The following is a 20,248-nucleotide window of genomic DNA, read 5'->3' as shown; positions in this document are numbered from 1 at the left end:
GAAAGCATAAACAATTTTATTTGTTGTTCATTTTTCTTTCGACTTTTCTTAGAGTCGGCTTGTTTGCTTATAGCTGACAAAGTTCTTACATTACGATGAGTTTGGCAGTACTGGAGTGCTCCTTCAGTAGCTCATTCAGCCGAATCTGACGGTTGGTCTGAAATAAAAAAAAAAACACACATTAAAATGGGACACTGCATTCACATATCGACACACGTATATATACACATTACTGTTGGTGCATTTTGATAATGCAAACAAAATGAAGCAATTTTCCGCTGAATCTAGGGACTTATCTACAAAACTAGACTGTCGGAGACTCGGAGCCAAAGCAGTTATAAATGTCAACAAGACCTCACATCCAGGCAAGGCCTGGGTACCCTCAGTCCGGCCACAGTTACAAATTCTTCAACTGATGAAAACTAAGGCAATAAAGTTAGCTACAGCTTTGGGAGGTTGAGGACTGAACCTTGTCAGAGACTCAGAGTGATCAAGTTCTAGATCATTCTAACTGTGATGGTGCTGGAAACCCCAGCTTATGCAGAATTCTGATATGGTCCACGAACAAACCTGGAATTTCCCCACATCCATATTTTGTGCAGAACAGCAACATGCATTATGGAAGACAAAGTAGAGTTTCTTCAGCAACAAGGCCACTTGTCTAAAATTATCCTGTTTATGCTCCATGTTCTGCCAAATACTCCACAGAGCATATCTCACCATGGTGTGGCTGCTCCTTCTGGTAGAGGTGGGCGATACCGGGAATTTTGGTATTGATCCGATACCAAGTAAATACAGGCCCAGTATCGCCGATATTGATACCGATACCGATACTTTTTCATATCTAAGCTTCATAGATCCAAAGGATCCAAAAGACTTACGACAGAATTTCGCCAAACATTGTACGTGACAACAAAATACTTTATTATTGTTCAATATCAATACTAGCGTTGGTATCAATATTATCAATATTAGGATCGATCCCCCCACCTCTACCTTCTAGCTCTGCATGCCACAACAGAGAGGGTGTAAAGCAACCAGTCTGACTTGACAAAATTCCTCCAACTAAAAAAAATCTTCATTAAAATATGTTTACTGATGACTTAGATCAAATACAAAAAAAATAAAACATTAATATTCTAAGCTCTATATTTCAAAGGTGGTTGAGGTCTTAACTGACCAGTCGCTCAGAAAACTATATCACCTCCACCCAACCATCTAAGGAGAAAAAATGCAGTTGCCATGTGACTTATATTTTAACTGTATATCATATTTCTTCTTGCATGAATTTACTTATACGAGGTCTATTAGATATTAAACCGACCCTTTTATTTTTGTTTTTAACTATATGGATTTGAATGACGTGCGATTACACCAATCATGCTTGAACCCTCGTGCGCATGCGTGAGTTTTTTCACGCGTGTCGGTGATGTCATTTCCCTATGGGCAGGCCTTGAGTGAGATGTGGTCCCGCCCTCTCGGCTGAATTCCTTTGTTTCACACGCTGCTCGAGACGGCGCGCGTTGCTTTATCAAAAATTTTTCTGGACCTGTGAGGAATATCCGAGTGGACACTATTTGAGAAATTAAGCTGGTTTTCGGTGAAAAGTTTAACGGCTGATGAGAGATTATGGGGTGTTTCTGTCGGTGTAAGGACTTCCCACGGAGCGGGACGTCGTGCAGCACTTCCAGGCGACGTCGTCAGCCTGTTTCGAGCTGAAAACATCCTAATTTAAGGCTTAATTCACCCAGGATGTCGTGAGAGAAGAGAGAAGATTCAGAAGAGGCCGGCATGAGGACTTTATGCGGACATTCCACTGTTTAAGGACAATTTTTAATGAAAGACGTGCGCGCAAATTCGCCGAGTCGTCACGGAAACGACTCAGCGAATTTGCGCGCACGTTCTTTCATTACAAAATGTCCGTTAACAATGGAATGTCCGAATAAACTCCTCATGCTGACTTCTTCTGAAAGTTCTCTGTTCTGTGACAACTTACTGGGTCAACAGAGCCTGAAATGTGGAAGTTTTCAACTTGAAACGGTGAGACGCTGCCGCCTCGAAGCGCAGATCACCGTCAGGCGCCGTGGGCCGTCCTTACGGCGACACTACCAGACCAAAATCTCTCATCAGCCGTTAAAATTTTTACCGAAAACCAGCTGAATTTATCGAATGGTGTCCACTCAGTTGTGCCTTACAGTTTTGAAAAAAGTTTGATTAACCAAAGCAGCAGTCTCTGAGCCATTCCTAAACAATGAAAAAAATCGACGAGAGGGTGGGAGACTCCTCACTCAAACACTACCCACAGGCGAATGACGTAACCGACAGGCATGAAAAAACTCTCGCATGCCCACGAGGGTTCAAGCATGTCTGATGTAATCACACATGATTCAAATCCATATGGTTTTTGAAAAAAATAATAAGGTTGGATACTTTTCTAATAGACCTCGTATTTTACATCTTCACATAATATCCCAATGACAATCATTTAAAGCAAAAAACACATTTCTCAATCAGGCTCTTACACACCACATTGACATTCTGTCTATTTACTGATCAACAATCATGATGTGTGGGCAGACCTTGGCCTTATAGAGCTCTAGTTCATTGTCAGTGATCCTCCAGGGCTCCTGGGCCTTGAGCCTCTCTGCAGCTTCCTGCTCCATGTCATCCTCCTTCAGCCTGTATGGCTCAATCAGTTCCTTAAATGTCAGCTTACTGCAAAATGACACAGACAGATGTCAGCATTTCCTTCTTATGCTTATCTTTCAGATCTTCCATTCTTTTACGGAACGGGGGAGAGATCACTTAAAGTGATATTTTTTTTCTGGCCGTAATAATTTGTGAGCATGTTTTTCCTTCAATTGAGCCCTCAAAATTAATAAAACGTGAGCACATTACAGGCCTAAACTGAGCTCTCAAAATATGTATTTCATGCTTAGTGTCATGATCTGGCTTGTTTGGGCCAGCTGTTCTGATTCTGGACTTTGTTTTTTCCTCTTTCATGTTCTGAGCCTTTTGTCTTTTAGTCATTTGTCCCGTTTAGGTTATGTCTGGTCTTGTTTCATGAAAATTCAGTAAGGTATGTTCATGTTCATGTCAGGTTGTCATGCTTATGTTATCTTTGGTTTTGTTTCTATTTCATCCTCTTTGTATTTGTTCACACCTAGTCACTTTAGACTTAGTTTAATGTGTTAGTCACAGGTTGTTGTTATTATTTACTTTCAGTTATCTTGTTTTCTTTACTGCGCTATTCTGTAGTCACCGGTTGCATTATTCTCTGATTTTGCATTGCCACTTTGTCTCTTTGTTACTTTCATACTTTTGCCATTGTTCTGTTGTAGTTTTGTTCAACCAGTTTGTGTTTTTGATCATTAGTTTTTCACTTGTTTATTTTGCTCATTTCATTTGTGAGTTCAGTTATGCTATAATGTTGGATTTTGTTTTCAGTTCTCATGTCCATGTCCATGCTCTGTCCTGGTTATTGTTGCACTGTATTCTGTCCATGGTTACTGTTATTGCCTCATCTTCTTTGATTGCCCCTGCAGCAGCACTTGTGTCTTCCCCTCTCACTGACTTTTTCTGCTCTGTTTCCTTCCACTTCCGCTCTTGCACCTGCTCACGTGTCTTTGTCTCTTTCATCACTCCACTGTTTTCTTGCCTTCACTCTTGCACCATGCATAATCTTTGTTCACTTGTCACGCCCCCTTCCAGAACTTTCACTGACACCTGTGTCTTGTTCACTAATTACCCACCAGTTATTTAAGCCCTCACAGTCTCACAGCTTACTGCTCGATTGCTGAATGATTTCATTTTCCAGCACTCACGTCCTTGCCTTGTTTTGCCTTGTATTCAGCCTGCCGGTATCTGACCTTGTTTTGCCCTCGACCTTGTACTTGTCCTTGCCTCTGATTACCTCCACGCTGTGTTTTTTGATCATAGCCTGTTTTTTGGACCAAGCCTCAGCCTCACATCTGTCTGTACATTTGCCGTCGCTACTGGACCTCCCGTGTACCGAATCCCAGCTTGTAATTAAACCTTTTTCTTACACCAGGCTGTCTGTGAGAGTTTTGGATTTGTGTCCTGCTCGGTTTGTGCCATGCCTGACACTTACATTTAGTCATTTCTGACATTTTCTCACCATTCACTGTCGCAAACTATTGTATGGAGATTTGGGCTACTAGTAGGCTGTCTGTAACATAGTTAGGTAAAGTTGGAAAGACAAAGATTCTATTTTCTGGAATCAATAACTTCAAAGTCTTCAAAGTCTTCAAAGTTGAAGCTCTGTTTTAAAGCAAATGACACCTCTTTCCAAACATTGTAATACAGACAATAAACTACAACCAACCAAAACCATTTTTTCCACAAAATGAGACATCTTCTATTCTTTAGGGCCCCTTCACACATAGTGCGAATTTGGTCGAATTGCGCATTAAATGCGCATGAAGTAGGAATCATATGCAAACCGTGTAATTTCATAGCTACTTCCAACACCTTGTACACCTGTTGCTGCAACTGTTTGCGCACACCAGTGGCTGAAAGACAGAGTGTGCGCTGTGCAAGCTCATTGGACCCTCTTGCGGCAGATGTCAGCCAAATTCCAGGTGACACACACGAACATCTAACACCATTCGCATGGCACTTAGAAAATGTGTGGCCAGTCACACTCTTGGCACGACAACAGTCTGCAGACAATCACTGTGGTACTCGCAGTGAAATTTGTCTAAGTGCTCCACGTGTGTGGCTTTGGTGTGTGTGCTGACCCGACAAGGAGGTGTGGCTATGACAGAAGCAGCCATGGTGATCTCTCATTCTGGACATCCCAGCTGGACAGTACTGTGTTTGGACAGACATAGACTAACAACTGACCACTATGATGTGCGTGTCTGTTTGCTGTCATCAAGTGGACAAAAATAAAAACATATATCACTGTGGCAACAGGCTGCAGCAAGCGGGTGCACGCACACATGGACAGGCTGCCCCCAGGTTGAAACAGACCGTCAGATCATAATACGCAGCAGGCGATCTGACTGTCACATCACCCACATGAGCTCTGTTCCACATGACGCAGTGTCCTGCGGTGCAGCATCCACAAGACATGCGTGTCGGCAGGACACGCGCCAGCAGATGTGGATATGAATGAGAAAAGCGAACTGCTTCTCATTCATGTGATTTCATGACTGTACATAGTGACCATGGGTCATCTACAGAGGAACAGATGGATCATATTTGTATTGCCCGCTTGATAAGAGGGATTTAATATAATTTGATGTTTTTATATGGTGCGTCGTTTTTATTTTTTTTAAATAGATCCATGTGCTTCCTGATATAAGACAGAGTTCAGCACTTTTTATGGGACAGTGATGGTACCTCACTTGGTAAAGTTTCTGACTGCAATCAGGGCTTTTGGAAGGCGCAGGTTCGAATCCTGTTGGTGATGTATTTTTTTTATTTTTTTTCAGCTGCACGATGCGGTTACACATCACGCAGCTGCTGGGGAAAAGCTGCTGTGTTTCCGCATGCACAGAACCATGGCAGCATGTATTTTTTTAATTTGTTATTTATTTTTTACTTCACACAGCTGCACATAATGCAGCTGGTGGCACTGTGTTCCCTTGTGCATGAACCGTCACATCAGCATCGGGCACACCTGCCCGTTGGCACGTTTCCTGGTGTGCATATACAAGCTGCTCCAACGGGTGTCGCCCTGGAGTTGTATATATTCACACTATGTGTGAAGGGGCCTTTATGAATTACACGATGTGCAGCCAACTGTGAGACTGGAGCTCAGGGACTGTCAACTAATTATCACAGTGAAAGGAAATGCTCAGGGACCTTCAACAAATTACCACAACGAAAGGAAGTGCTTTGATAAAAACTCAGTGTCACATTTATGGTTTGTAGTGCTTCCAAACATCACACATCAATGAGCTCCCTCTGGATGTACTACAGCACTTAGATTGGCAAAATGTATGATTATATAATTTTGAAGATTATTTTATTGTAATACATTCGAATAAAATAATAATAATAATAATAATAATAATAATAATAATAATAATAATAATAATAATAATAATACATTTTATTTGTTAGGCGCCTTTCTGGACACTCAAGGTCGCCTTACAACAAATACAACACAGCAATAAGAATATAAAATAACATTAATACAAAGTTTAAAACAAAGTTAAAATTAAACAGAACAAAGCAGTTATGATTGGAGTGAGTAAGCTTGTCTGAACAGATGAGTTTTGAGTTTGGATTTGAAATCAGTGAGTGAGGTAGTATTACGGAGGTCTGGGGGGAGAGTATTCCAGAGCTGGGGAGCAGAGCAACTGAATGCCCTGCTCCCCACGGTGACAAGACGGGCGGGGGGGACGGAAAGCTGGAGGGAAGAAGCGGAGCGGAGGGAATGGGCAAGTGAGTGGATGTGGATGAGATCAGTCAAGTACAGGGGGGCAAGATTGTAAATGGCTTTGAATGTAAAGAGCAGGAGTTTGTAGTGAATACGGTACGAGATGGGGAGCCAATAGAGCTGCTGAAGAACCGGAGTGATGTGATTTGTGAAATGTGTGTGTGATGATACGGGCCGTAGAATTCTGAAAATCTCAATCGCTTTTTATTTAAAGCATGTCGGAGGGACCCAGGGTATATAGGGAGAAGGATGCGGAGGATATCCAGGCAGGTGCACATGAAGCAGGAATCATATGCAAACCATGTATTTTCATAGCTACTTCCAACACCTCGTACACCTGTTGCTACAACCATTTGCGCACACCAGCGGCTGAAAGACAGAGTGTTAAAAGCATTAAAGCAATGTTAAAAGGTGTAGTGACACAAAATTCACAGCATACACTAGTGGTCTGCTGATTACACTACAGCGCTCAGTTTGTAAAAATGTCATTGTGAAAAATTTTGGAGAATTTTTTAGTTTATTATATTGAGTTTTTAATCAAAGCATTTCCTTTCGCAGTGGTAATTTGTTCACAGTCCCTGAGATCCAGTCCATCTGTTCTGCTGCTGTAGCTGTGCTAAACCAGGTCCTGCACACGGCACTAAACCTCACTGATCAGAACAATTGCAACTACTGTATTTTTATGACTTACGACGTGGATGTGCATGCTGCCAGAAAAAACGAGACATCAAGTTTGTAGAATAAATAAATGAATAGCCAAAACTAAAACACAATCTAAGTAATGCCTAAAACTGTCTAAATGTAATTGAAAAGTGATACCAGGGTGAGTGTTCTGTACTAAGTACTATGACATAATAATCTGTTAAGATGAAATAAAAAATCTTCAATAACTATAGGCACATAAAAACGAGGATAATATACTTTACTCAGCCTCTGAATATTTCAGACCTGCTCCTAAGTTGCAATTACTATTTGCCCTCACCACATTAGGAGATTAAATTATTTGTTATATAAACTGCACCAGAATGCAGGAATTTTATGTATGAGCCGTTATCCATTGCTAATATGCATTTTTTTTTTTTTTATCATTTTGACAATGAATGCAGCTTTTACAAGCAATGTTTTCACTCTGAAATCATGGGAAATTGTATTTCTGGCCATCTAGATTTTAAAAATTTTTAAAATGTGCTAAGCACCCCTAAAACTGGAAGTCTAAAATTGCCTCTTGCTGGCTGCATCTTGTTTTAGGGGAAAACTGTTCTTTGAATATCTTTCCAACTTTATTTAACTCTGTAAGTTTACAGTTTATAATGGTAAGTGATGATAACTGTAGGCAGTAATTTAAAGACTTTAGTTTTCAGCATTAGGGGATGATGGTTGACTAACAGCCTACGTTTTTGTACACACAATTTAATTTCTCCGTACACAGAATTTAATGTTTTTGTGGGTATGGTTTAGTAGATCAAGATCTCAAATATACTATAACATGCTCATGTTTACATGTGTCAAGACAATGTTGAGTGCACATTTTCCAAATTGTGGCCACGTTTAAGTGAATTGTGCACAGAATGTTTTATAATGGTGTTCACTAAATTGTGCTCTCATGATAGAAAATCGTTCCATCATTTTAATAAATTGTGTGCTCCTTTTAGAAAAGGTGTGTTGTGCTGTCTTGGTCTGGTCTCTGCCATTTGGGTCCTAATCTCTTTTCCTTGGGTTCCAAACCATAAAATGGACTCAGCGGGAGCAGACTTGCTTTGTAAGGCCCTCAGCTCGCAGGGAGCCTTACTGGGACAATACCAACAGCAGCTAGCCGCTTTGACTGACCAACAGCAAGCCCTGGCCACACAGGTATCACAACTCTGCACTCAGCTGTCCTCATTTACTGATCGATTAGCCACTAGCCTAGCTTCAACATCCGCAGCTATGTTTCCACCCACTCCACCATCAGCCACTGCTCCATCAGTCCAAGAACCAATCATTTCTCACCCCAAACCATATTCCGGTTCCGCAGCGACTTGTGCTAGTTTTCTTTTTCAAGTGATTGTTGTCCATAGCGTGGCAGCATATTCGGTGGAGTTCTGGGTTCTGGTGGCAGAGTTGGGCTAAAATGATGTCGTGCTGCGTAGCATATTTGTTAAGGGGCTCACTGAGATGCTTAAAGATGAACTGGCGATCTGGAATAAACCAGAATCTCTTGACCAGCTCATTTCTTTAGCCATTAAACTGGACAACATAGGTGGCGGGAGCGAGACTAAAGGGTGGAGCACCCGTCTTCCCCTCAGATCCCTCCTTGGCCAGGTCCTGTTCCTTCTTCTTCTTGTTCCACCAGGAGCACACTCCCTGTGCCTGCATCACCCCCTGCCGAGAAAACCTATGTAACTCGGCAGGGCTCCAGCAACACCAAAGAGGTGTCAGTGGTGATTATCGGCCGGGGAGTGTTTGTCGAACATCTGCCTGGACATCATCACCGGACTGCCTCCTTCACAAGGTCATGACTGTCATCCTCACTATCATGGACCATTTTTCCAAGAGAGCTCACTTGTGGTCCTGCCTAAATTTTCTTCTGCCAGGAGATGGCTAACCTCCTGGTCCATCATGTTTTCCAGCTGCATGACATCCCTATGGACGTCGGACCGAGGACCCCAATTCACATCTCAAGTATGGAAGACCTTCTGCTCAGTGTTAGGGGTCTCAGTTAGCCTCTCATCTTAATACCATCTTCAAACCAATGGTCAGGTGGAACAGGCTAATCAAGAACTGGAAACTGCTCTGCACTGTGTTTCATCCTCTCACCCATCTTCCCAGAGTATGCACCTTCCCTAGATAGAATGTGCACACAACTCCCAGGTGAGCACTGCTGCTGAACTGTCCCCTTTTGAATGTTCATTGGATTGCCAACCCCCTCTGTTTCTGGACCAGGAAGAGGATCTCTCTGTTCCTTCTGTTCAGGCCCATCTGCAACATTGCTGGCAGGTGTGGAGGGCCGCCCCCGCCCTCCTCCGGATGAGGGATTGGACTGTGCACCATGCAGACCGGTACCAGACCCCAGCTCCCCAATATTGGCCGAGTCAGGAGGTGTGGTTCTCAGCCCGGGATATTCCTTTGTAGGTGGAGGCAAAGAAGCTGGTGTCATGGTATGTGGACCCATTTGTTGTGGACAAGATCATCAACCCCACCGCGGTTCGACTCCGTCTACCCAGGGCTCTCAAAATAAATCCGGTGTTCCACGTTTCTCAGCTCAAGCATGTTCATGTGAGCATGTTGTGTTCATGCGAGCACATTGTGTCCTCCGGCCATTCCCCCTCCTCCCACCCGGCTTGTGGACAGCCATCCAGCGTGGACTGTGAGCTGGATTTTGGATGTGCAACGTCGGGGCTGGAGTTTCCAGTATCTGGTGTACTGGGAGGGTTTTGAGCCTGAGGAACACTCCTGGGTGTCACGGGGCCTTATTCTTGACACCCCCCCACCCAATCTGGGATGTCTATTGGGCACATCTGGGTCAGTCTGGCAGTTCGTCTGGAGTCTCCCCTTGATGGCGGGGAGGGGTTACTGTTTGCTGTCATGGTCTGCTCTCTCCCCCTCCCCTCCTGTTTCCTCCATCTTTCTGCATCACAGAGCTGATTGGTCTCACCTGTTTCTCATCACCTGCACCTGTATTTAAATCCTTGCTCTTCTACTCAACAGACACCAGAAACTCAGTTTTCCTGCAGGGTACCTGGCCTCAGTTCATGTTCTTTGTGTTCCTCTGACTCTGTGGTTCCTAGCTCTGGCTAAAAGTATATTCTTGTCTTCCTCAGATCACCTGCTGACCGTCAGCTCTGTTGAGGCCACCTGGTCCTGTCATCTGGTTTTTTGAGCTGGCTCTACAAACTCTTGGGCTTCAGAACAGCTACTCTCACCTTGACCACCAGGAGATGTCTCCGCCCTCCAGTGCCTGCTTCAGTGACTACCACTATTCATTATTCATTTTACAATAAATTGTTATTCTTTCAACGCTGTCTGTTCACTACGATTTGGGTCCTAATATATATATATAAACATGATTGGAATTAAAAAATAGGAGCATCTTAGTTACAATATGTGAAGTGGAGTTTAGATGTGATAAGGTGACACTAGTGCTGGGATTTGTAAACAAGTTGTTATTGCACATGATTTGAAGACATATTATTCTTTAGGTTTCGGGACCAATATCTGTACAATACAATAGCAAAACTATAAAACTGGTGGTGTGTGTGTGTGTGTGTGTGTGTGTGTGTGTGTGTGTGTGTGTGTGTGTGTGTGTGTGTGTGTGTGTGTGTGTGTGTGTGTGTGTGTGTATATATATATATATATATATATATATATATAAAGATGGAGCATGAAGTACTATTTTTAATTAGTGCTTCAACATTCCAGGTATGTTTAAAAAAAGAAAAGGCTATGTGAGCTTACCACTTTCAAAATCATTCACAATAAAAACATTTTACTGGTATGGTCATTGTATAGCTTTTAGTTTGCTTTAACTGTGAAACTATCTTTACTGATTGCAACATTAAATTCATTCTTTCATTTTCTGCCGCTTATCCGTGTCACGGTGGCAGCAGACCAGACAGCTCAGCTCACACATTCCTGTCTTCTGTGAGGTATTGTAACTTTTCCTGGGGGATCCCAAGGCATTCCAAAGACAGCTGGGAAATATAATCCGTCCAGTGTGTACTGGGCCTCCTGTCAGTTTTGATGCCTGGAAGACCTCCTGACGGTGATGACCAGGGGGCATCCTCAACGAAAGCCTGAAACACCTCAGCTGGCGCCTTTTGATGTGAAGAAGCAATGGCTTTGCTCCAAGTCCCTCCCATATAGTCAAGCTTCTCACCCTGTCCAGGAGTGTAAGCCTAGTACCCGACAGAGAAATCTCATTTCTGCCATGTGTATCGGAAGTCTTCTTGTTTCATTCATTACCTAAAGTTTATGATCATAGGTGAGGATAGCAGCATAAATCAACTGGAAAACTGAGAGCCTCGGCTTCCAGCTCAGGTCCTTCTTCACCATGACGGCGTCCATAAAATATCAGATGCCACCCCAATACAACTATCGATCTCACGCTCCAACTTACCCCCACTCGTGAACAAGTCCCCGAGATACTTAAACCTCTCCACTGGAGGGGAATTTAAGTATCCAGCCCTTCCCTGGATCACGACCTTATCATGTTGGAGAGGTTTGTGTGATCCTGGTAGGACCATCCTTGGCAGATGGGTCCCAGGTGAGGACACAGATAATGGGCAATTCAATAGATTCTTTGTGATAGACAGCATCGCCTCACTCAGATTATGGAAACCACCAGGGCTGTTGGGGGAAAGGGGGGAGCCTCGGTCATGCTCAGTCCAAAAGCTAATGTGGTGCCACCTCCATGTGGGCTCACCACGTGCACTGCATTACGGGGAGTGGACAAGGATGAATGCCAACATTGACTACAACACTTAAAAAAGTAAGACCCTTCGGCTGCTCCCTTGTTTGTGTGTGTGTGTGTGGGGGGGGGGGGGGGGGGGGGGGGGGGTCACCACAGCAGATCTGAAGTGGAACTGTATGCTGATTTGGCACACGTTTTATGCTGGATGCCATTCCTGATACAACTCTGCATTACATGGAGAAATGGGCAAGGGTGGGGTTTGAACTGGGAACCTTCTGCACTGAAACCAAGCACACTAACAACTTTAATCCATTCTGTACCATATTATTTCCATAACAGATTTTATTACAATTTCAAAGAAAAACACATAACACATTAAACATTTATCAAAAGTTTAGTTTTAGCCAGTGGAGCTACAATGGAGCTATGTGCTATCAGAGCTGTTCATTTTTGTTTCTGACAAGCAGATTATGAGACTCAGTGATGATACCGTATGTACGTAGAATCATTTTACAACATACTAGATCATAAAGCTGAAGAAAAAACTCTCCAGTTGGACACTAGCACAGAACATGGTGTCCAGGACAAAGGCATTTATCTGGACCACAGATTAACACCAGCAGTTCCCATCACAAGTATTTAACCTGTCACCTCTTTGGAAGATTTCCACGTTCTGATAACTTTTCTGCAGAAAATGATTTTCTTACTTTACAGCTAAAGTGAATAAATCAGAGGTCTTACTTGTGTTTCTTGGGTTTGGTGTTGATATCTCCCAGGACGTTGATGTCAGAGAAGTCAATCCGGAACCTGCTGAGCAGAGTGGCCATCCTAACAGAAAACATATGCATCATCAAACTGAAGATAAACATGGAGTGTGTACATATTACATACAGTATAGCCATGGCTAGCTTCAATAAGATGCAGGAAGTGTGGTGAAGTTTGTTCTTGTCACAAGGAGATTGCATCTTGAAATTGAGAAGTTAAGCAGAGGTCTTCAATAGAGATGAAGACTTGAACAGAACTCACGCTCGGCGGTCGTGATCAATGCGGTTAATCTTCCCACCAATGAAAATGCGGATCCTGCAGTCACCCCACTTGTTTCTGTTGGTCAGCAGGTACGGAATCAACAGAGTCAAACCTAAAAAAATGAACAGAGCTTTGGCTTAAGCTTTGTTTTTCTTGAATAACATTAATGAATGGAACATCTCATCTACCTGTAGAGCCTGTATCTCAGTGGGATAAAGAGATGAGCTGCCAATATATAGACCTGGGTTAAATTCCTGGTCACAGTACCTGTCTGTGCCCTTGGACAAGACACTTCATCTGCATTGCCTAGGTCCACCCAGCTGTAAATGGGAACACCAGGCAATTTTCAGGTTTCTCACAAGTAGCATGGATTGGGCTGGTGTCCTCTCCAGTGGACACTGGAAACTTTCTTCCACTTCACGGTAAGGGGATAAGCACCAGCACCAACTGCCCACACAGTCTATACAGGACTTACTTCTTCCTGAATAGTTTTCTCAAAATGTCTTGAAGAATGTTTGGCCTGGTCTTCCAACCAGCACAAAGCAACACACGTTTCCCTGTTATTTTTCAACCAGGGCTTTCTGAACAGAAACAGTATTTTAATGTTTTGGGATTTGGGTTGTACACCAAAACTGATGTTCCTGAACTGGTTAGAACAAAAAAATATAATTCCCAAACTGTTTAACAGCATTCCATGTCAGCTGTGGGACACTGAAAACACTGTATATGCCAGACCTGTATGTGGCGCTATAATCCTCTCACAAAAAAAAAATGGAAAAGAAGACAATACAGCATGGTGTAGTAGGTAACAGAAGCTAGAACTTTCCAAAGCAGGACACTGAGTAAAATAAAGCCTTTTAAGAGAAAGAGGGTCCGCACCGATCGCCTAAAACAGAATTATTGTGTATTTAAAGTGAAGCAGTGTGTTTGTGCATTTTTAAAAGACAAGAAGCTGTGTTGTCCTCTCGGATACCAAAATAATGAACGGGCCACAGTAATCAGTTCTGTTTCAAATTTTAAAACCATTCACACACTTGGTAAATATAGAATCTTAATCTGACCTGTTATGTCGTTTCAGTCGGATTCATCGTCGTTGTCCTTGTTTTGGAAGATGACGTTTGGGAAATACTTTAATTCCTTATTGTGGAAATTACTGAAGAAACACAGCGTTTTAAAGAAGTCCCTCATGACAGTACTCCATTCAGGCATCTGTCGTCTTGGAAATAAATTGTTTTAATGATTCACCAAGACAACAAAAAAACATAATGATGCGGGGGAAAAACTGTTTTTAAAGACAACCCTCATGACAGTACTCCATTCAGACATCTGTCATCTTGGAAATAATTTGTTTGAATGATTCACCAAGACAAATTGAAAAAACAAACATAATAATGCGGAAAAAAAACTCAGTGTTTTACAAGAAGTCCCTCTATGTTTATCTGCTCTGGGTGCATTTCTCAGCATGAAACAGGATGCTGCGCTTTGTCCCGCCAACAAGAAAAATAAGTAAGTAAGTGAAAGACAGGAAGAGGTGAACTTCACCGGGTCACTGTAAACGGAAACCTTTTCAAGAATGAAAAATAGTCGTTATTTTAAAATAACAATTCTGTTCTGGAACATATATATATATATATATATATATATATATATATATATATATATATATATATATATATATATATATATAAAGGTTCTGATTTCTTTATCATTCCTAGGAAAATACCAAAAGTGTCTGGTTTTTGTTTTCATTCCACGAACTGGTTCAAAGCCTTGATTTCAACTGCTGCAGTTATTGTTTTCACACACACTGTGTTCACTTGTGCACCCACAGGCTTGTTGGTCTGAGGTCAGGCACAGTGTTGGCACATTGGTATTGTAAGTTGCCGAGCCCACCTCAGGGACACAAAAGATCACATGGGGTGCCCAAGGTTTTGTCTTCACTGAGGACACTGAGGATGTTAAGAATAGAGCTCATATTATATACAATTATAATACACTAGCTGAATTACCCGTTGTATGCACGGGTAATAGAGAAGAATTTTAGCCATGTCATTGTATATTATATGTCACTTTAGTTAAGGTATAGTAAGTTGCATTTCATTGTGTCTATGTTGTCATCATTAATTTTCATTTGACATTCATGAGACTCAAGTGAATGATGATAAAAGGTGACTTCATGTCATATCACTGCAATGCTGTGGCATGCCGTACACAGCAGGTACATTTTAACTGAAAAAAAATGCGCGCCTTAACTCGCACACGGTGCGCACTGACCCGTTTGGATTGTAATTCAAGTGCACCCTAGCCAGCCGCTACTGCATAGTAAGTAAAGTGTGATGCTTGCTACCTGACCTGAGTACCACGTGAACTGCAAAAATAAGGGCTCCAGTGAGCGGGTTGTCATCTAGTATATAAGGCTGACCGTCTGTGTGTGTGTTCGCACACATGCGCTTTCAACCTAAGGGCCCCAATGACCTCCCCCTTGGTGCCCCCAGTTACCATAGCAAGTTTAGTGTTAATTGCTTAATTACTATGGCTGTGCATAGTGAACACGCACACGCAGTCAGCTTTATATACTAGAATTACTACTGGCCAGCCAGTAATAAACAGTTTTTTGTTCTTTTTCCTTTGGATGAACCAAAGAGAAGGGCTGCTTTGGGGGGTGGGGGGGTGGGGGGGGGGGGACAATTCATTTTGACTTTGAGTGTCATATATATTAATTTTTAAACAACCCCTTCATATTGGAAAAGATAATGCTGATATGTTGGTGAAAGGCTAATCCTGATAAAACAAGCTGCACATGAGATTTGTTAACTGACCTCCATCGTCAAACAGCCACCACACATCGATGGTTCCTTTGCCCTGTTTTTTTTTAAACTGCTGGCTGGTCTCCAACAGCCGTTGGTCCATCAGACTCAGAGGAGACTTCGTCTCTGTATAGCAAGACAGAAAACAGTAAGGGAATAAATTGGGATGGCCAACTTAATGAGACAACAAATTCAATGACTAAACCTGATTACTCATATACAAAAAGATCATAGGATCGAGTCCCACCTGCTCCTGTATGTCCTTTAGTAAGAGGCTAAACCTCAAATTACTACCAAATGAGTTAAATTGTGTGTGTGTGTGTGTGTGTGTGTGTGTGTGTGTGTGTGTGAGCCCTCAATGTAAAGTCCTCCTTCCCTCTCTTGTGGAGTCCTCCGAGGTTCAAATATTGCTTGGCCCGATCCTTTTCTCCCTGTACCTCCTCCCTTTGGATTTGATTTTTTAAAACATGGCCTATGCGACCATTTTTTGCAGATGACTCCCAAATTTATCTTTCCATATAAAGAATAAAAAAGAAGAATAATGTCACCTCCAAATAATGTCACCTCCCTTACACCATTGTGGGAGTGTCTTAAAGTATGGTGTCAGTCAGCTGCCAAAACGAGCCTTGCATAAAACATGCATTTGGGTGTATTATATTATTTTTCACTCGTAGATATTAATTGCACATGTAAGTTATCTTTGCATGTGTACTCAGTGGAAACTGCTCCTCGAGTGAGGAAAAAGGTGCTGCAAGTGAGGAGGAATATGTGACCATATGTGACCCTCCTCTGACATGGAAGTCTGCTGAAATGAAGGAGACGCTATTGTCTTCTTCAGGGAGGTGGTGGCTTAACGGTTTGCGCGTGATTTAAGAGGTTTTACTTTGCCATCTGCTGGTTAATAATCACATTATTCCCTTTGATCGGTTTGGGTGTAGAGTCAGACTCAAACTTGCCGGTGTTGCCAACCCAACGGTCCCCCCTAAAAATTGGTCCACCCTGCCTTCACTGCGCATGTGTCATTAGCCGCGGGTCACCAATTATCACCTCGTTTTTGCTTCAAACTGCACTCTAGTCATCATCTATCTCAGCGACAGATATCTGAAGCTTTTGCTTCAGATATCTGTCGATGCAGGTGGTCCTTCTGGAATTGACTGTCCCATGGGAGGATCGAATTGATGAAGGCAACGAGCGAAAGAGGGCCAAGTACGATGAGCTCATCAGAGAATGCCAGAATAATGGCTGGAAAGCCTGTGGTGAACCGGTTGAGATTGGGTGCCGAGGCTTTGCTGGCCATTCATTGCTGTGCACTCTCAAACTCCTTGGAGTGAAAGGACTGCAGGAGAAAAGAACCATCAAGAACATGCTAGAGGCTGCAGAGAGGGCCTCAAGGTGGCTGTGGATCTGAAGGGGGGATACGTGGAACAATTAGCCACTTGGACACAAGCCGGGGTGAGGGTGTATGAAGATTAAATACCTGAAACACCCAATGACCCTGGGTTCTTCACTGATGACGTGTCCAAGTAGCACCGGAAGGCGTATTAAACTCCTTAAACTCCTAGAATGACTTAAGAAGTTTTACCTTGTCATTTGATGGTTAATAATCACATTAATCCATTTGATCACTTTGGATGAAGAGACTCTGTGTCAGACGAGCTGCTGAGCTCCGAAATGACGCATGCGCAGTGGAGGCAGGGCGGACCAATTTTTAGGGGGGACCGTTCAGTCTGCGTCACCTGGTTTCATTAATCTCAGGTGATTTTTAAGACTTTCTGTAATTTATTATGAAATAATGCTGAATTTATGTGGAAATGATTGTTGTACATAAGCTTCAGAGATCTGTGACTGAGACAGATGATGACTGGGGTGCAGTTTGAAGCAGAAACAAGGTGAGAATCAGTTAATACTGTTGTGTCCAACTGACTTCCTTGTCAGTGAGGAGGGCTGTCAATCAAACCTTGCTCTTCAGAAACAGCCAGTCACAGCAGAGCCAGTGTCAACCTGGTTCCCTCCCCCATAGTGCCGTAAGCTTCAAGCGAGAGAATAGAACTCCACTGCGCACAAGCAGAAATCAACTTTGAGAGGGCAGGGCATGCTGGTCCTCTCTCGCAGCACCTTTTCCCTTGCTGGAGGAGCAGTTTCCTCACACGTGCAGAGATAATTTGCACACGCACAGAGAAAATTTGCACGCACGTAGTTAATATCTATGCGTGTGAAATAATATAATACGCCCAAATGCATTTTTTATGGGAGTGTGGAGTTGGCCTTCAACTTTTTCAATTTTAATTCAAGTAAAATGGAGATCGTGCTTTTCAGATCGAATGGTGTCTTTGCTGTTCCTCTTTGTGGACTTTGGCCCTGCAGTCGTATAGAAACTCAGTTACGAACCTGTATCAAACTACACAGTGTTTTAAAGTGGAAAGCAGAACAATTCTGTTGTTAAATCTAGTTTTTAATCAGCTGAGGCTTTTATCCTTAAACGTCTTATTCATGCGCAATATATGCTGATCCTATAGCCACACCTCTCAAGCACACTTGCTAATGCTGCGAAATGGTGCAGCTCATCTTGTAATGGACACTTGCAAGCAAGATCATATTTCCCCTATTCTTTCCTCCCTACAGAATCAGAATCAGAATCACCTTTATTGTCATTGCACAGCGATCAACAACGAAATTTGCTTGTGCATCCTCAAAAACAATGACCACCCTCAAACACACTCACCCATACACATACTTCAATAAATATTGAAAAAAAACATCAGGAGATTGGGGGGGGGGGGGGCAAGCTCGGAGACAAACATAACTCGTATTGCACTAATCCCACATTGTCATTATCCCATATTACACTTATCCCATGCTGCACATGTCCCATATTGCATGTATCCCTCTAAAACATCAATTAACAGTAAAAATACCCAACTTAATAAAACCCCTTAAATAGCATAAAAACAGTAATAAATATACCTAAAATTAAAAATAATTAAAAACAATTATTGCACATGTCCATCCTTATTTTAATTAGAATAATGCAATTGTTCCAACTGAAGCTTGGGCATGTCTGTTCAGTTCTGTAACAGCTCGAGGAAAGACGCTGTTTTTCAGCCTTGTGGTGGGGCTTTAAAGGCCCGATAACGCCTGCCGGATGGAAGCAAAGAAAAAAGGCGGCGTGAGGGGTGTGTTCCATCCTGCAGAATACTGCTTGCTCGGCGGAGGCAGCGAGTCCTAAAAATATCATCCAATGAGGGCAGAGGGAGACCAATGATCATTTCTGCCGATCTTATGACTCGTCTAATGGATTTCTTATAGTTTTCAGAACAGTTTGCAAACCATGCTGTAATGCAATAGGTTAAAACACTCTTGATGGAGCAATGATAAAAGGCCTTGAGCAGCTCAGCCAACAGGTTGTTCTTCAATCAATCAATCAATCAAATTTTATTTGTTAAGCGCCTTACAACAACCTAAGTTGACCAAAGTGCTGTACATATAAAAATCGCATTTAAAATATAGTTAAAAAGAGGAACACGGATTCATTTTATTCCCAAGTCTAAAAAGACTAAGTATCAAAAGCACATCTAAACAAATACATTTTGAGTTTTGTTTTAAAAAGGGGCAGATCCGAGATGGCACGCAAGTCAAGGGGCAGCGGGTTCCAAAGTTTAGGACCTGCTACTGCGAAAGCACGATCACCCCACTGTTTGCTTCGAGACCTGGGCTGCTCCAACAAGTAGAGCTGTGCAGATCGTACAAATCTGCTGGGCTGGTGAAGAGTCAGAATCTCACATAGATACGCAGGTGCGAAGCTGTGGATGGAGCAGAAAACAAACAGGAGAAGTTTGTATTGGATCCTGTATTGCACTGGCAGCCAGAGAGCGCAGAACAGGTGTGATATGGTGATGTTTACGAGAATTTGTGAGGAGCCAGGCAGCAGCATTCTGTACCGGTTGTAATCTGTGTAAAGATGTTTGACTGAGTCCAATGTACAAAGCATTGCAGTAGTCTAAGCGTGAGCTGATGAATGCGTGGATTGCTTTCTCCAGGTCACAACAACTGAGGAAGGGTTTCACTCTTGTGAGAATGCGGAGCTGAAAGAAGCTTGTCTTAACAACAGAGTCAATTTGTTTATGGAGATTTAGGCCAGTGTCCAAGTGAACTCCCAAGTTTCTGATTACGGTGTTATGGTGAGGAAGTGAGTGACCGTTTGAGACAGCAGCAAGTGGGCTTGTGGTGCCAAATAGACAGAATTCCGTTTTGGATTCATTTAGACTCAAGAAATTCTGTGTGAGCCAGTGCTTGATGTCATCCATACAGGTGTTCATCTGGAGAATCTGGTGAGACTGGTAGATAGATTTGAAGATCATCGGCGTACATATGAAAAGACACATTATGGCTAGAGATGATTGAACCCAGAGGCAGCATGTAAAGAGAGAACAGAACTGGGCCCAAAATGGAGCCTTGCGGGACACCAGAAGACAGTCGCGCGGTAGAAGAGGAGTGGCCATTGATGAAAACAGAGAAGTGCCTGTCCGTTAAATAGGACTTGAACCACTGCAGCACGGGACCCTGAAAGCCCACCTGCTGGGCTAGACAGTTCAGGAGGATGGAGTGGTCCACTGT

At 42.7% G+C, this 20,248-nt stretch overlaps 1 protein-coding gene across 1 annotated transcript in view; it reads right to left on the bottom strand.

Annotated features, from left to right (window-relative positions):
• LOC117511174 (solute carrier family 12 member 2-like) overlaps positions 1 to 20,248 on the bottom strand; it is a 146,368-nt gene that overhangs the window by 4,746 nt on the left and 121,374 nt on the right. Inside the window, exons 21-25 of the mRNA XM_034171159.1 lie at positions 15,647 to 15,760; positions 12,828 to 12,939; positions 12,543 to 12,629; positions 2,580 to 2,715; positions 90 to 157 (exon numbers count right to left, since the gene is read on the bottom strand). Coding sequence (XP_034027050.1) covers positions 90 to 157; positions 2,580 to 2,715; positions 12,543 to 12,629; positions 12,828 to 12,939; positions 15,647 to 15,760 — 517 coding nt within the window. The remainder of the gene's footprint in view (positions 1 to 89; positions 158 to 2,579; positions 2,716 to 12,542; positions 12,630 to 12,827; positions 12,940 to 15,646; positions 15,761 to 20,248) is intronic.

Source organism: Thalassophryne amazonica, chromosome 5 (assembly GCF_902500255.1).
Source record: "Thalassophryne amazonica chromosome 5, fThaAma1.1, whole genome shotgun sequence".
NCBI lineage: Eukaryota > Metazoa > Chordata > Actinopteri > Batrachoidiformes > Batrachoididae > Thalassophryne > Thalassophryne amazonica.
Note: the sequence above shows the minus strand (reverse complement) of the source record. Positions and strands in the feature narration are given on the sequence as shown.